Source organism: Geotrypetes seraphini, chromosome 15 (genome assembly GCF_902459505.1).
Source record: "Geotrypetes seraphini chromosome 15, aGeoSer1.1, whole genome shotgun sequence".
In the NCBI taxonomy this organism is placed as follows: Eukaryota; Metazoa; Chordata; class Amphibia; order Gymnophiona; family Dermophiidae; genus Geotrypetes; species Geotrypetes seraphini.
The window spans coordinates 24,782,968-24,799,786 of record NC_047098.1 but is presented as its reverse complement, the minus strand read 5'-3'; the positions used below and the strand labels follow the sequence as shown (position 1 = coordinate 24,799,786).

At 47.2% G+C, this 16,819-nt stretch overlaps 1 protein-coding gene across 3 annotated transcripts in view; it reads left to right on the top strand.

Moving 5' to 3' along the window:
* Positions 1-3,521, top strand: part of ENO1 (enolase 1) — a 39,869-nt gene extending 36,348 nt beyond the window's left edge. For all 3 annotated transcript variants that reach the window (XM_033922280.1, XM_033922282.1, XM_033922279.1), the window contains exons 10-12: positions 1,956-2,064; positions 2,291-2,349; positions 3,133-3,521. In XM_033922280.1, coding sequence (XP_033778171.1) covers positions 1,956-2,064; positions 2,291-2,349; positions 3,133-3,202 — 238 coding nt within the window. In that variant the 3' untranslated portion in view covers positions 3,203-3,521. The remainder of the gene's footprint in view (positions 1-1,955; positions 2,065-2,290; positions 2,350-3,132) is intronic.
* The last annotated feature ends 13,298 nt before the right edge of the window (positions 3,522-16,819 follow it).

Sequence of the window (16,819 nt, the reverse complement as noted above, 5' to 3'; positions counted from 1 at the left end):
GGACCCCTTCCACCCCTGTCCCAGCTGATTCTAAGAATTTTTACCTGCCTCCCCTGCGTACCTTTAGGATCCCTGGTGGGATTCTGTCTGTCAGCAGATAGACAGAACAATTTGTGAGCTGTGCCCTATAAAGGGTACCGTGCAGCAGCCACACTCAGGTATTTGTCATCATTCGCTAGAAACAAAATGTCTTATGAAGCAGACTGTGAACTATTTTGCTACTTGGGATCTAGCTAGGTGCTTGAGACCTGGGTTGGCCACAGTTGGAAACAGGATACTGGGCTTGATGGACCTTCAGTCTGTCCCAATATGGCAAGTCTTATGGTCTGGTGCTGTTCCTGGGCCCATATGGAGGGCTAGGATGTCTAAAGTGGAACCCAGACTTGGGATAGATCCAGGCTCTTTCCCCAATTTCTCAGCTTGACAAGAAGGACATGGTGAAGAGTAATTTTTCTTTTTTTTTTTCTTTAACTCCTGTCCCCTCTCCCTCAACTGCTGACTTAAAAAAAAGTAGTTCTTAAGGAAGCAGGGGCTCCAAGGGAGAAGTGATATTAGTGAGGGTGGGTAGCAACAAACTACTCCTGGGTCCAGGACAACAGAAAGGAGCTTCAACAGACCACCCCAATGGACCTGAACGATGTTTTTTAGCTGTGTTTAGGAATGATGCTGACCAAAGTAGCTTCTTTTTTGTGGCAGCAAGGAGAGCCAGAGACTGGTGGTAGAATGATCCACAAAAATGATGGTGGCTCTGTGTGGTCTTTGTGATAAGGCGTATAGGGACAGACTTAAAGATCTCAATCTATATATTAAATGATAGGATCGATTTGGCAGCTTTCTACTGAGTTTGTCTTTTTTCATACATTCATCAAACGAAGAGCAATGACGTAGTTTATTCTGATTGGTTATTAATTTGGTTGGCGTCCGAGGTTCTCGGCACCATTTTACAGTTTTGAACTTTGCATGAAGATGTGCTCCATAAGTTGTGATATTTTAAGCTCATTGGTGTTTTTGGTTCTGCTGACAGACTTAAAGATCTCAATCTGTATACTTTGGAGGAAGACGGGAGAGGGGAGATATGATAGAGACGTTTAAATACCTATGTAATGTAAATGTGCATGAGTCGAGTCTCTCCTTTGAAAGGAAACTGCAATGAAAGGGCATAGGAAGAAGTTAAGAGGTGATAGGCTCCGGAATAATCTAAGGAAATACTTTTTTACAGAAAGGGTGGTAAATGCATGGAACAGTAGAGGTGGTGGAGACAGACTGTATCTGAATTTAAGAGGGCCTGGGATAGGCACATGGGATCTCTCAGAGAGAGAAAGAGATAATGGTTACTGTGGATGGGCAGACTAGATGGGCCATTTAGCCTTTATCTGCCGTCATGTTTCTATGTATACTTTACTTATCCCCATTAGTGTCTGTAAAGTCAGTAATCTTGGTTTTTAGCCTTTAGCAAAACAGAAAAACATCCATTTGTTTTGCACACTTTGTTCTAGCGGAAGCTGATCACATTTTTTTCAATACTGTTATCCTTTTTTTTTTTAACCCATTGATCTATTCCTCTTTTTTTTTTCTCTCTGTTTTGCTTGTGGACATCGGTAGGGGTTGTCTCCCCTCTGTTTGGTTTTTAGCCTAAATCATTTTGCCTAGAACCAGCACAAAGTTCACTGGTCTGTAGCTTCTGGATCATCTAAGCCATTTTTTAAACTTAAATTAAATTGTACTAGGCATGGATACTCTGATGCTGCAAGAAGTTAACATTGCCTGCAGCTTCCCTTAGGTTCTGTGATGTGCCAAATTAAAATGCCCAGAGCTTTGTAGCACTGAACAGTTGGGTAAGGGTTGCTGATAGTACCCTCTTGAGCATGCTTTGTACTATGGTTTCTGGTTAAAATAATGGCAACATATAACACTTTGCTTTGTGTTGGGTTTTCTTTCTTTTCTTTTTTATTAAGCTGTAAGCTGGCACAGGCAAATGGCTGGGGTGTAATGGTCAGTCACCGCTCTGGAGAAACAGAAGACACCTTCATTGCTGATTTGGTGGTTGGTCTCTGCACTGGACAGGTCAGTGTCTGCAGCTGACATACTAAATTGAAAGTATATAATATTGGGGTGGGTTAGTATAACCTCTGAATATCTGGCATGTTGGTCTATCAAGATTCATAAATTTTTATATTAAAACCATAGACATGTAACCTTAATTTAATATCTACTGTTGTCCCTCATCCCCTTAAACTTCCCTGTAGCTCTAAGGTTCTGTAATTTATCACCATTATCCTTCTGCTATCAGATAAAGACAGGAGCTCCCTGCAGATCTGAGCGTCTTGCAAAGTACAACCAACTGCTAAGGTAAGTAGAAGGGAGAATTGGGTGTGGGTGAAAGGATGGAAAGGTAGATGTAGAAGTTATCACTTTATTATATTCAGTTTCCATGAACCCTGCTGTGTTCACCAGAATGATGCCAGCATCAGCAGTTTAGCCCTTAGATTCTGGAGCTGTAGTTCTCACTTGTAGAACTTGGCCTGTGAAAATATTGACTGACAGCCTCATCAGATTGAAATCTTAGCTAAAGTACCACAGTATGTAGTAATCTCATACCTAAAAAAGAGGAGCGAGTATATAATTCTTCATCAATTTAGCACATTCACTATCAAAAAATCTCAAAATGTAATATAAAATCTCTGTTATGAACAATTGGATGGCATATAGTGTAAACCAACTGAGAAATATCTAAAGGAGGGAGGAGGACCTTTTCCTTTCAACTCAAAATAGAACAGCATATGCTGATCCATTCAATAAGTTGTCCCTATAATCATCGGTTCACCACCCCCTCCACTCACTGTATAAATATACACAACGTAATATTTTAAAGACAAATTAATTCAATAATCTCATACATGCCATCACTGTCATGGGCACAAGCTAAAACCTCTTAAGTCTATTATATAGTACTAGTATCTTATATGGAAAGGAACCCAGCGTGTGGGCACAGTATGGTTTGTATTACAGCCAGGATTGTGTGGATTCTTGTGTTATCGATGTTATGGAGTGATTTGGTCTGTGGTCCATGGTGTGGACTTTACTGTATAGTCAGACTTTTCACTTCCATCACTTGGTCTCTTCTGTTTGCAGAATTGAAGAGGAACTGGGCAGCAAGGCACGCTTTGCTGGCAGGAACTTCAGGAAACCAGTCTTTAACTGAAGCCCTTTAGCAGGAGACAAGGGGGTTTTATTCCCAGGCACAGCACACCAAACCCTGCACGAGGGATGCTGATGGAATGAGATCTCACACTGGCAGCAGCTACTCCTTAGTGCAGTGTGAGCTCTTCCTCCCTGACACTTGTGCTTCATCTGAGGCTGACTTTTCCTTGCACTGTAATGTCTGCGTAAAAGTTAATTTAGCTGATTCCCTGTTGTGCATGTGAGATCAAATTTGTCCGTTTTAGTGTGTGGGGTATTCATATGAAGTTGTTACATATATATAACGGTTTCATCAGATAAATAAAACCTGTATCTGCTGACCCTGCCAAAATTGTTCCTTTTAGGGTTTTTGCTATAGAAAAGTTGGGTACTGGTTGATGCTGATTGATGCCAGACATGTTCTTATGGGAAAGCTGAGTCAACGGAAGGGAGAAGAGGGCTTTCTGTTTTTAATAGAACTTAAAGCACTTTCTATCATCTTAGAATACCTGCTCCTGCGGAGCTCCCGGGCCTTCTTTTTCAAATCCTCCATCAGACATACGGAACAGAAAGACACTTACCACAAATACTAAGTGAAATATGTAGAATATCACAAACTTACAACTACCCACTTCATTGCCCTATCATATGCCATATACCTATATTTTTTTTAGGGCACAGAGATGGCTTATCTCACACTAACCTAGTCAAACAGCCTTTGTCTTGGCAACACTGAAACTGAATGTGCATGACATGAGAAAGTTGTATCTTGGAACCCATGCTTGCAAAACTCCCTAACCCTCATACTTGTCCTGTTTGTCTGTTTGATTAGATTGTAAGCTCTACTGAGCAGGGACTGTCTCTTGGTTGTTTTAATGTGCATACATCGAGCAGTGCTATAGAAATGATGAGTAGTTGTAGTAGATGTTAAATATAGCATGGATGCTGGGCTTCAAATTTTAGGTGCCCAGGTTGCCTGATCATGGGATATCTCGAGCCAGCATTTAAGATCTGTAATGAGCAGCCAATGTTCACAGGGATAATAAATTCTGGTGGGATTTGTGTACATTTCTGCAGTGACATGGGAATGACTAAGCTGGGCATTCTTTAGCACCTCTTTTTCATGTCCTCAGGTCTCAGATATACACTGCAGCCCTCTGTATGAACTCGAGGAAGAAAGTAATCACAAGGCAACCGTTTCTGCTTGCTCAGAATCCCTCCTAAACTACCGTGTTTCCCCGAAAATAAGACAGTGTCTTATATTAATTTGGGGTCCAAAAACACATTAGGGCTTACTTTCAGGGGATGGCTTATTTTTTTTAATGTAGAACAATCATCTCTCCCTTCCTCTCTACCCCAATTCTTCCTCTTTCCTGCCCTCCCCATGTGCAGCATCTTTCTATCCCTCCCTCCCATCCCCCTGTGCAGCAGAACTCCACCGACCTTCCCACCGTGAGACTTACATACCTCCACTCCAAGGCCTCCAAAAACAGCAGCAGAGGCAGGGTTGGGGGACAGGCCTTCAGGGGGAGGTGCAGGCCTTCAGGGAGGAACAGACCTTCAGGGGAGGGGGGCCCTGGTGTAGAAGTACATGGAGGAAGGGGGGTTCAAAGAGACATGCATATGCTGGACTTTGGGGGGGGGGGGAAGAAATAATGGGTCTAAAAATAGAGGAGACAATGGGATTTAGGGAGGGAAGGAACAGAAAGCGAGATAAGTTTGACACAAGGGATAGTATGGAGGGGAGTGGGATAGAGATACTGGATAGGAGGGTAGTTGGGAAAAGAAAGGGAGAGATTGTGGACCCTGGGGTGGTGGGAAAGGAGGAATAGATTCTGGATGAAAGGGTAGTTAAGAAAAGGTGGATCTTTGAATGGGAGGCGAAAAAAAAAGAAAGATGCCAGACCTCCAGGGGATGGAAGGGGAGGACAGAGATGGCAGATGGATGGTTAGCACAGAGAAAGAAAACGACCCTGGTAAGCAAGTTATCAGAAGACAACCACAGCCTGGGACCAACAAGATTTGAATATTGACCAGACAACAAAAGGTAAAAAAACTAATTTTGTTTTCCATTTTGTGATTACAATATGTCAGATTTGAAATGTGTATCCTGCCAGAGCTGGTGATAGACCGCAAACGTGAGCTAGGATTTAACAGAGAGAGGAAAAGTCTTTTTTGTACGTTTATTTTGTTTATACCACAGCGCCAGTGTGGTTAGGAGAAGGCAAAGGGGGTGAAGAGGCTATAAAATAAACCCACCAGGATGTTTGAAAAAAACACCCAATTGAGCAGGAAAATCGGATCGAAAAACCAATTCAATAGGCTGAATCGAATCAAAATTTTTTTTTCCTGAATCGGGCAGCACTACTATGGAGTAAAGGACAATGGCAGAGAGGACCTGAACTAGACATTTCTTGATAGAAACTCCTTAAATTGTTTGCTTGTATTTGTGCTTTTGTTTTCTTGGAGATAAGAAATTGGTTGTAAATACCTGGTTATAAAGATGAAAGAAAATGCAGAGATCACTTACCAGGAATGAAATTGGACAGATGGGTCAAATGATCCTTGTCCATCTGTGTGTTTAAAATTCCTGATTCTCACAGAGCCATCTCATCTCAGAATGAGATTTGTACAACTTCTTACCACTATGTTTTGATGGCAAGTGGAGCAAGTCTAAACATTCATTTAAATGTTCATACTGTAACCTCTTATGCTGTTCATGAGAAAATTGTTCCTACTGTGCATTCTGGTGGGATTTACTGACAGAAGGAAGTTAGGCATTCAGATCAATAGTTGGCCATATTGGCTGTCTGTGCCTCCCCTTGCCATCTATCCTTTTTATCTGCTTATTTATTAGGGGTTTTAACTCTTGGATGACAAGCTCTTTTGTGACTTTTTTCATGCAGTGCTACCCATCACTGCCCTCTGGTGGCTATCTATAGATTTTTAGAATCTTCAGTCTATGGTTCAAACAGTTATTTATCCCAGGACAAGCAGGCAGGTATTCTCACTAGTGGGTGATGTCATCAGACAGAGCCCCGGTACGGACGTCTCACAAGCACGTGTTGCTTGTAGAAACTTAAAGTTTCTAGATGCCCGCACCGCGCATGCGCCGGTGCCTTCCTACCCGGAGATCCGGGCGTGTCTCCTCAGTTCTTTCTTTTCCGCGGAGCTGAGAAGTTCAACTTCTTCATGCGCTAGCTGAATTCAGTTAAATTTGCCTTCCTTGTCCGCGTTTTCGTTTTCTTTTAATTACAGTTAACAGTTCTTTTCTTTTTCAGTAAAAAAAAAAAAAGAAGATTATTTCCTCCGGCAGGTCGAACGGGCCGGCCACGTGGCTCAGGCCCACTGGCTTCGACCTAGCGGCGGAGATTTTCCGGCCTATGTCCCGGCCAATCACCGGGTTTAAAAAGTGCAGCAAGTGCCAACGCGCGATTTCACTCACGGACCCTCACTGGCGCTGTTTGCAGTGTTTGGGCCCTGACCACATCCCGAAATTGTGCGGGCCTTGCTCTACCCTTACGGCACGCTCATTCAAGCGGCGTTGCCTATTGTGGGAATCGATGTTCAAGATGGACGCAGCTAAGGATCCCTCAGCCTCCACTTCATCTGATACCTCCCCGGTTCGGGCGAAACCGGCATCGACCACTCCTGCATCGAGTGTGGTGAAACCGGCATCGCTCACCCCGACACCATCCACGAGCTCGACGTCGGTGCCTGCCCCGGTCTCCTCAGTTCAGGTACCTCTTCCTTCCACAGTGCCACCAATGGTCATCAAAGTGCCGAAAGCTACTAAGCAGAAGCACTCGGCCTCGAAGGAGCGCGATGTCCGTGCAGGAGGACCCCCTTTCGGTGCGGATCCCTCCTTATCGGCTTCGCTACGGTCCGTGCTGGAAGCTCAATTCGTTGAGCTCATGCAGACCATCGGACCCGGGCTCATCGCTGCCATACAGGGTGACCTCCCGGTACCGGTCCAAAGGGGCGGTCCGCCCCCTCCCCCTCCCCCACACCGTTCGACCTCGACAACCGACGAGGACGAACGGGGGAGGGTGGCGATGCCCACGCGGCAAGCCTCGCTTACCGATATGCCGCCATTAGAACCCATTACGCCTCCGCGCCAACATGGGACCAGACCTCCGATCGATACTCGAAGCCCTGGGCATAGTCAGGAAGAGTTCTTCCGTACTCCTTACCAGACTTGGGTAGCATCGCAAGAACCCGCATCGCAAACCCAGTTGCGATCCACTGCTTCCAGCCCTATCCACTTGGGGGCCTCGGGAGACCATGCGATGCACAGACGATCCCGATCCCCGTCCTGCCACCGAGACGGGCACCGATCGAGACACTCATCCTGGCACTCCTCACGCCATTCGGAGGTGTCACCGCAGAAAAAACTGCAACGTAGGGGATACTCCTCATCAGAGGTGTCCCCCCCGAGGGGCCCGGAGTACGAGGAGACACTGGTGCCCGATTCTCCTTGTCACTCCCCGATGTCCACGGACCTGGAGGCCTCCTCCTCCTCCAGCCCGTCCCACAGACCGACGCTGGCGGAACAATTGTCCTTCTCATCATTCCTCCGACAAATGGCGGAGGATCTGGATGTGACCCTTGACACGGGCTCCCGATACTCCAAAGAGTATCTGGACACCATGCATTTACCTAACCCTCCAACGGAGTCGCTTCGGCTCCCCTTGCATAAATTACTGGACCAGACCTTCATGCAGTGCTTCGAAACGCCGTATTCCATACCGGCGATCCCCAGCAAACTCGATGCTCGATACCGCATCGTGCACCATAAAGGGTTCGAGGGCCCTCAACTCTCCCACCAATCCCTACTGGTCGAGTCCTCCCTTAAACGCTCTCATCCCTCCCAGGTCTACGCCTCTGTACCGCCGGGCCGAGAGGGGAGAACGATGGACAAATTTGGTAGAAAATTCTACCAAAACTCCATGATGGCGTCACGGGTGCTAAACTACAACTTCTTTTTCTCTTCCTATCTGGAGTTCTTCTTGCCGGTGCTCCGCAAGTTCACTCCGTTCATAGACAACCAAGCTCGATTCGAGTTCGAGGAAGTGGTAGCCTCCCTCTCCCAATTACGCCTCCAGCTGATGCAATCCTCCTTCGATGCATTCGAACTCTCGGCACGCGCCGCCGCAAGCGCGGTAGCTATGCGTCGCCTGGCATGGCTCCGTACTATCGATATGGATCCCAACCTACAGGACAGACTCGCCAACGTACCATGTGCTGGAGCTGACCTGTTCGATGAGTCTATCGAAACTGTTACCAAGAAGCTGTCGGATCATGAAAAATCCTTTCAATCCATCCTGCGGCCCAAACCCAAACCTCAACAGTCTCGACCTTCCAGGCCACCCCTGATTTACCAGCGGCGTTACATGCCCAGACAAACGCCTGCTGCGAGACAGCCTGCGAAGAGACAACCTCCCCAGAAGTCTCAGCAAAAACCTCAGCCACCGGCGGTACCTAAGGCTCCCCAGCCCTTTTGACGCCCCCCCCGGGAGCATAACCTCGGCCTCTCCCATAGGGGGCCGCCTCCATCTTTTTTACCATCGATGGGAGGCCATAACCACGGACCTATGGGTCCTCACCATCATAAGAGAAGGATACTCTCTTCAATTCCACCGGGTCCCCCCGGACCATCCTCCAAGAGAGTATCCTTCAAGCTCGACGCAGACCGCCCTGCTTCTTCAGGAAGTCCAAACCTTACTTCAGCTTCGGGCTGTCGAGCCGGTCCCGTCAGACCAATTGAACCGAGGGTTTTACTCCCGGTACTTCCTCGTCCCGAAGAAAACGGGCGACCTGCGACCCATTTTAGACCTTCGAGCCCTCAACAAGTTCCTGGTCAAAGAGAAGTTTCGCATGTTGACTTTGGCTTCTCTATACCCCCTCCTCGAGCAGAACGACTGGTTATGCTCCCTGGATCTCAAGGAGGCCTACACTCACATCCCCATTCACCCGGCCTCCCGAAAGTTCCTCAGATTTCGGGTGGGAAATCTGCACCTACAGTATCGAGTGCTACCATTCGGCCTATCTTCGTCCCCCAGAGTCTTCACAAAGTGCCTGGTGGTAGTGGCCGCAGCACTCCAGGACAGGGGTCTACAGGTATTCCCATACCTCGACGACTGGCTCATCAAGGCCCCGTCAGCCCCAGAGGTCACTTCGGCGGCCTTGGCTACAACCTACTTCCTCCAGAATTTGGGCTTCGAGATCAACTTCTCCAAGTCTCATCTACAACCCACCCAGTCCCTCCCCTTCATCGGAGCGGTCCTGGACACCACCCGACTCCGAGCATTCCTGCCTCGGCAACGCATGGAGTCTCTTCTTCATCTCAGCCAATCGGTGTCTACTCGCCAAACCCTACCGGCGAGACAACTGATGGTGCTCCTGGGCCATATGGCCTCCACAGTACATGTGACACCCTTTGCCAGACTCCACCTCAGGATCCCCCAGTGGACCCTGGCATCACAGTGGAATCAAACGTCCGATCCACTATCCAAACGCATCTTAGTCACACCTGCTCTTCGGCAGTCTCTACTTTGGTGGATGACCTCTTCGAATCTATCCAGAGGTTTGCTGATGCACTCTCCCCCCCATCAGAAAGTTCTCACAACCGATTCGTCGAACTACGCATGGGGGGCCCACCTGGAGGGTCTCCGCACCCAAGGATTCTGGACCAGTGCGGAAAGACTACACCAAATCAATCTACTGGAACTCAGAGCCATCTTCAATGCGCTCCAAGCTTTCCAACACCTACTCCACGACATGGTAATCCTCATTCGCACAGACAATCAGGCCGCCATGTATTATATCAACAAGCAAGGAGGCACGGGCTCGGCCCTCCTTTGCCAGGAAGCTCTACGAGTCTGGGACTGGGCGGTGCGCCACAACACCCTACTCAGAGCAGTATACATCCAGGGGGAGAACAACGTCTTAGCAGACAAACTAAGCCGTCTGCTACAACCGCACGAATGGACTCTCCATTCCAGCCCCCTTCACCAAATCTTCACGCAATGGGGGACGCCTCAGATAGACCTCTTTGCGGCTCCCCACAACGCCAAACTGCCTCAGTTTTGCTCCAGGATCTACACTCCTCATCGCCTCGAGGCAGATGCTTTTCTACTGAACTGGGGGAAACAATTTCTATATGCGTTCCCACCATTCCCGCTGATCCAGAAGACTCTGGTCAAGCTGAAACTCGAACGGGCCACCATGATTCTAATAGCTCCTCGGTGGCCCAGACAACCTTGGTTCTCCCTCCTACTGCAACTCAGCAGCAGGGAACCAGTACCACTTCCAGTGTTTCCTTCACTGCTTACTCAACATCAAGGATCACTACTTCATCCCAACCTGCAGGCTCTCCACCTGACAGCTTGGTTCCTCTCAACGTAACCCCTCACCAATTCTCACAAGAAGTGAGGGAGGTCTTGGAAGCTTCCAGGAAGCCCGCCACTCGACAATGCTACTCCCAAAAATGGACCAGATTCTCCTCATGGTGTGTTTCTAAGTCAACGGAACCTCAGCGAGCTTCCTTATCCTCCGTGCTGGACTATCTCCTACACCTATCTCAATCTGGGCTCAAGTCCACATCCATACGAGTCCACCTGAGCGCTATTGCGGCGTTCCACCAGCCCCTACAAGGGAAACCCCTCTCGGCCCATCCGGTGGTCGCCAGATTTATGAAAGGACTCTTCCATGTTAACCCTCCTCTCAAACCACCCCCAGTAGTTTGGGACCTCAATGTAGTCCTTTCCCACCTCATGAAGCCCCCGTTTGAACCACTCAACAGGGCCCCTCTGAAGTATCTCACCTGGAAAGTGCTTTTCCTTGTAGCCCTTACGTCCGCTCGCAGAGTCAGCGAACTCCAGGCATTGATGGCGGACCCACCATTCACAGTATTCCACCATGACAAGGTGGTCCTCTGCACTCACCTGAAATTCCTGCCTAAGGTGGTCTCCGAATTTCATCTCAACCAATCCATTGTACTTCCAGTATTCTTCCCTAAGCCTCATTCTCACCACGGAGAATCGGCCCTTCACACTCTAGACTGCAAACGTGCCTTGGCTTTCTACCTGGATCGCACCAAGCCACACAGAATCACTCCTCAACTTTTTGTCTCCTTCGACCCTAACAAGTTGGGAAGACCCGTATCAAAGCGCACCATCTCTAATTGGATGGCGGCTTGTATCTCTTCCTGCTATGCCCAGGCTGGATTATCACTTCCTTGTAAGGTCACAGCCCATAAGGTCAGAGCAATGGCAGCCTCAGTAGCATTCCTCAGATCAACACCAATCGAGGAAATTTGCAAGGCTGCCACCTGGTCCTCGGTTCACACATTCACCTCACATTATTGTCTGGATACCCTCTCCAGACGGGATGGACAGTTTGGCCAAACAGTATTGAAAAATTTATTCTCTTAAGTCGCCAACTCCCCCTCCATCCCACTGAGGTTAGCTTGGAGGTCACCCACTAGTGAGAATACCTGCCTGCTTGTCCTGGGATAAAGCAATGTTACTTACCGTAACAGTTGTTATCCAGGGACAGCAGGCAGCTATTCTCACGTCCCACCCACCTCCCCTGGGTTGGCTTCTCAGGCTAGCTACCTGAACTGAGGAGACACGCCCGGATCTCCGGGTAGGAAGGCACCGGCGCATGCGCGGTGCGGGCATCTAGAAACTTTAAGTTTCTACAAGCAACACGTGCTTGTGAGACGTCCGTACCGGGGCTCTGTCTGATGACATCACCCACTAGTGAGAATAGCTGCCTGCTGTCCCTGGATAACAACTGTTACGGTAAGTAACATTGCTTTATCTGCACCACTGGCATAGTGAGCTGGACTTCCTTATTGCATTGTGGCACCTGTGGAATAGTTGACAGGAATACCCAAGTCTATTGCCTGAGCAGCAATAAAGCCTGTGGTGTGCTTCAGCTACTGACACAGGTACTCCAAACATGCTCAGTGCTGGCACTGGCAGATGAAGCATACCGCAGACTTTCTCAAGAGGCTGAAACAGTGGACTTCCTTGGCTGGCAAGGCCTGGTCATCCTCACCAGCAAATGGAGGACGTAATGCTGCTACTGGGGGAGGGAGGAGAAAAAGTGCTGAAGGAAAATGTGTGCTTCTCCCCACTCCCCCTATGAATTTCTGCCTAAGCACTGAATTAGAGAATGACACAGGGACAATGTTTTTGTCCATGTTCCCACAACAGTACAAAATCTAATTTGGACAAAAAATGAGCAATAAAGCTGCAGTTCTCGCTTGTGCAAGAGGGAATGAGTTTGAGTTTGTGAGGATGGGGGTCAAACCTTGTCTTTGTGTCATTCTCTAAATTCTGAACAAATGTAGTGGTTTGAGTGGCCCCTCTATACTTCTGAAGCCAATTATATTGTAGTTGATGCTAATCATTATATACCTAACCCAGTCCTACTTTGTTTGCATTAGCTATTGATTATTTGACATGAGTTAAAATCTTAAACTACAGGACATACAATACTATGACATCCCAGTCACGGCTGCAGCTCTTTTGCGTGTATCCTATCCCCCTAGATCCAGGGGTAGGCAATTCCGGGCCTTGAGAGCCACAGGTTTTCAGGATATCTACAATGAATATGTATGAGGTGGATTTGCATGCACTGCCTCCTTGAGATGCAAATTTATCTCATGCATATTTATTGTGGATATCCTGAAAACCTGACCTGGCTCTGGCTCTCGAGGACCAGAATTACATTGGGAAGATCAGCAGTTGCAGAAAGTTGCTACAGTACAGCAAGTTCAGCATTATAAGCCTCCTGAATGAGCCTTGTGTTAACCTACTATTTATTGGACTAAAGATAAATATTTTCAAAAATTAGTAATTTATATTCAGGTGAGTATATAGTGTGTGTGGGGGGGAGTAATTAGACTTTCTCACTTAATAGGTTAAGTAATATTTTAATTTTTGTCACTTTGTATTTTACTTAGTTTATATTTATGAGCATTTTACCTTCTTATATTTGTTTGAATTTTCTTGCATATTTTTAAATTGTATGTCCAATGTAATAGGTAAGACATTCTAGACAAATGGGTTGTGTTCCAATGGCCGTGTGCTATATGCAGAAGGAATCCAGTCTGGATTTTTTCTGTGATCCTCTTCTACTTCACTGGGAGATCTAGCTCCACCTGCAGTTTTTCCCCTTCTGCTCATGTGCCAGAAGGAGTGTTTCTGTTCTGTTCTCCCCTTTTTATTTTATTCAGTGTTTTCGCTCTAGTTCAGCCGTGGCTGCAGGGAGTCCTACTCTGCCTTTTTCCTCCCTGGCCCATGATAGGTCAGGTCCTCTACCGGATTGCAACCCATCAGAGAAGGGTTGTTCTGGTGGTTTAAAGTCTGGCCTCACAGATTATGGTGTATAGATCTGATTCATCTTCGCATAGGTCTTGGCCTTCAGTTGCAGGCTCTTACAGCCCTTCTCTCTCAGGGTCCAGTCTGTCTGGAGGAACCTGATCACTTTGCACTTATGACATGGCTATTGAGCATGCAGCATTAAAGTGCAAAGGCTAAATCTCTGTCACGGCCAAAGCATTGAAGTTTTTTCAATTGGTGCAAGGAGTGTCAGGCCAAGGGATTGGATGCTTTGATGCAGGATTGGCCGACGGAAGGCCTGCTGAATATCTTTCCTTTGTAACTTCTGGTGGGTAGTGTTCTTCAAATTGCCCGACATGCAGGCCACGTGATTCTCGTGGTTCCGGCCTAGCTCAGACACTGGTTTGCAATTTCTGGGTCTGCTATTTGCAGATCCTCCCACTGTCCCTCTCACCAGATGTTCTGACTCTGGGTTCATTCCAATGTTAAATCTGGGTCCTATTTGGTCTTACGGCTTGGCTCTTGAAAGGGCTTGCCTAAGGAACAAGGTATTTTCAGATAAAGTGACCTCTCTCTGAGTCTCAGAATTTCCTCCTCTCTGGCTTAGATCCATGGTTGGCGTATTTTGGAGGCATGGTCTGCGCATGGCGTGATTTCCCTTTGTGCTGCTTTGCCTCACATTCTGAAGTTTTCTGCAGGATGATCTGGAGTGAAGCCTTGCCTGGTTTTCTCTTCAGGTGCAGATTGCGGCTTGGTCTTCCGTTCGCGGTCTTTTGCATGGTAAGTGTTTGGCCTCCTCTCCGGATGTGATTCGATTCTTGAGGGTTGCACAGCTGATCCGGCTACCAGTACGGTCATCTGTTCCTGCCTGGGATCCCCTTCTAGCCCTTTCTGCCCTTGTGCATCCTCTGTTTTGAGCCTCTCGGCGGTTCTATGTGAAAGGACCTTACTCTTAAGGCGTTTTTTTTCTTGGTGGCCTTTTCTTCCAGGAGACGAGTTTTCAGTGCTACAGATCTTTTTTAGTGTAGGCCTCCCTTCATGGAGTTTTTTAGTGAATGGGTTGTGCTGCAGCTAGTCCCTCTTTTCTTCCAAAAGTGTTCTTGCCATTTCATGGTGACCAGTCCGGGGTCCTCCCAGTATTGTGTAAGCAGGAGGGCTCAGAGCAGAGGCAGTGGCACAAGTTGGATGATGTATGTAGGGGCATTGACTCTTATGTTCAATGGACCCAGGATTTCTGTAAGTCAGATCGTCCTTTTGTCTCCTTAGTGGGTCCTCGTAAGGGGAACGGTGCTTCCAAGGCTACCATTGCACTTTGGTATACCTTCTCTAACAGAAGCCTATTCAAGACTTTCTCCTGGCTCTTTCCTCTCGGGGTCAAGCAGCTTCTTGTGCTGAATATTCTCTTGTACCTCTGGTGGATATCTGTACAGCTGTGGCTTGATCTTATAATAATAACTTTTATTTTGTATACTGCCATACCCAGGGAGTTCTAGGCGGTTCACATCAATTAATCAAAGTTACAAACAATGAAGTCATTGAAATTATCAGGAAAGGAATGTACAGGTCATTTAAGTTAACAGGTTAGGAGTGTACAATAAGAAGGAGAGGATGGAGTTCAGATCAATGGTGGATGGGTTGAGGGAGGTAGGAGAGGGGTATTAAGGGTTCTGTTCGGGGAATAGGTGGGTTTTGAGTTGTTTTCTGAAGTGGAGGTAGGTAGGAGCATCGAGTGCGATTGGGGCTAGCCATGGGTTCAGTTTGGCTGCCTGGAAGGTGAAGGTTTTGTTGAAGAACCTTTTGAGATGACATAGTTTTAGGGAGGGGAAGGCGAACAGATGAATTCTGCGGGAGTTCTTATTGTTGTACTTTAAATAGAAGTGAGGGTTGAGGTAGCTTGGAGATATACCAAAAACTGTTTTGTAGCAGAAGCAAGCGAATTTGAATAGGACTCTGGATTCAAATGGTAACCAATGTAGTTTGTGGTAGAAGGGGGTGATGTGTTCCCATTTGTTCAGGCCAAATATAAGGCAGACAGTGGTGTTCTGAATCAGTTTTAGTCTCCAGATGGTTTTTTTCGTGGAGCCCAGGTAAATGATGTTGCAGTAGTCCAGGAATACTGTGTCCAACACTGGTCTGCCTACCTAAAGAAAGATATAACCCTGCTGGAGAGGGTGCAGAGACGAGCCACGAAACTAATAAAAGGTGTGGAGAATTTAAGCTACAAAGAACGACTCGAAAAATTGGGATTGTTCACCCTCCAGAAGAGAAGGCTGCAAGGGGATATGATAGAGACTTTTAAAATACTAAAAGGTTTCGACAAAATAGAGCAAGGAACTTCGTTATTCACATTGTAAAAAGTGACTCGAACAAGAGGTCATAGACTAAAACTGAGGGGTGGCAGACTCGGGACTAATGTCAGGAAGTTCTGCTTCACACAGCGAGTGGTGGACGCTTGGAATGCTCTCCCAGAGGAGGTTGTGACAGAGCCCACTATTCTGGGATTCAAGGGCAAGTTGGATGCACACCTTCTTGCAAATCACATTTAGGGATACGGGTGAACAAGGTGTCCATTAGGGATCACCTAGCTTGGCCTCCGCGTGTGCGGGTCGCCGGACAAGATGGACCTAGGGTCTGATCCGGTGAAGGCATTTCTTATGTTCTTATGATGGAGGATTGTACCACCAAGCAGAAAGAGGTGTCATCAAAGTATTTTTTTATGGTGCGGAGTTTCCAGAGCACCGAGATGCTTTTTCTGACTGTTAGGTCGGTGTGTTTCTCAAGGGATAGGTGTTTGTCTAGCGTGACTCCCAGTACTTTTAGGGTTTGCTCGAGGGGGAAAATCGATCCCTTCACTTGTATTGTGGTATCTTTGATTTTGTCGTTGGGGGTAGCTAGGAAGAATTTAGTTTTGTCAGGGTTTAATTTTAATCTATAGGATAACATCCAGAGTTCTATCTGATTAAGCAAGCTTGACAGGGAGTTGAGCAGCTCTGGTATGAAACTGGTTAGCGGGATAGCAATTGTAATGTCATCTGCATAGATGAAGAATTTGAGCTTGAGGCTTTGCAGGAGGTTTCCCAGGGAGGCGAGATAGACATTAAACAGGGTGGGGGGGGATAGGGGGGAGCCAGGAGATAGACGTTAAACAGGGTGGGGGATAGGGGGAGCCAGGTGGTGTCCCAGTTATAAGAGAAAGGGTCGTTTTTGAACACCCTATATGATCTATTTCTCCATTCCTTTGTTCAACACTACCATGTGGACGTTCCAGCATCTTGGAATGCGGT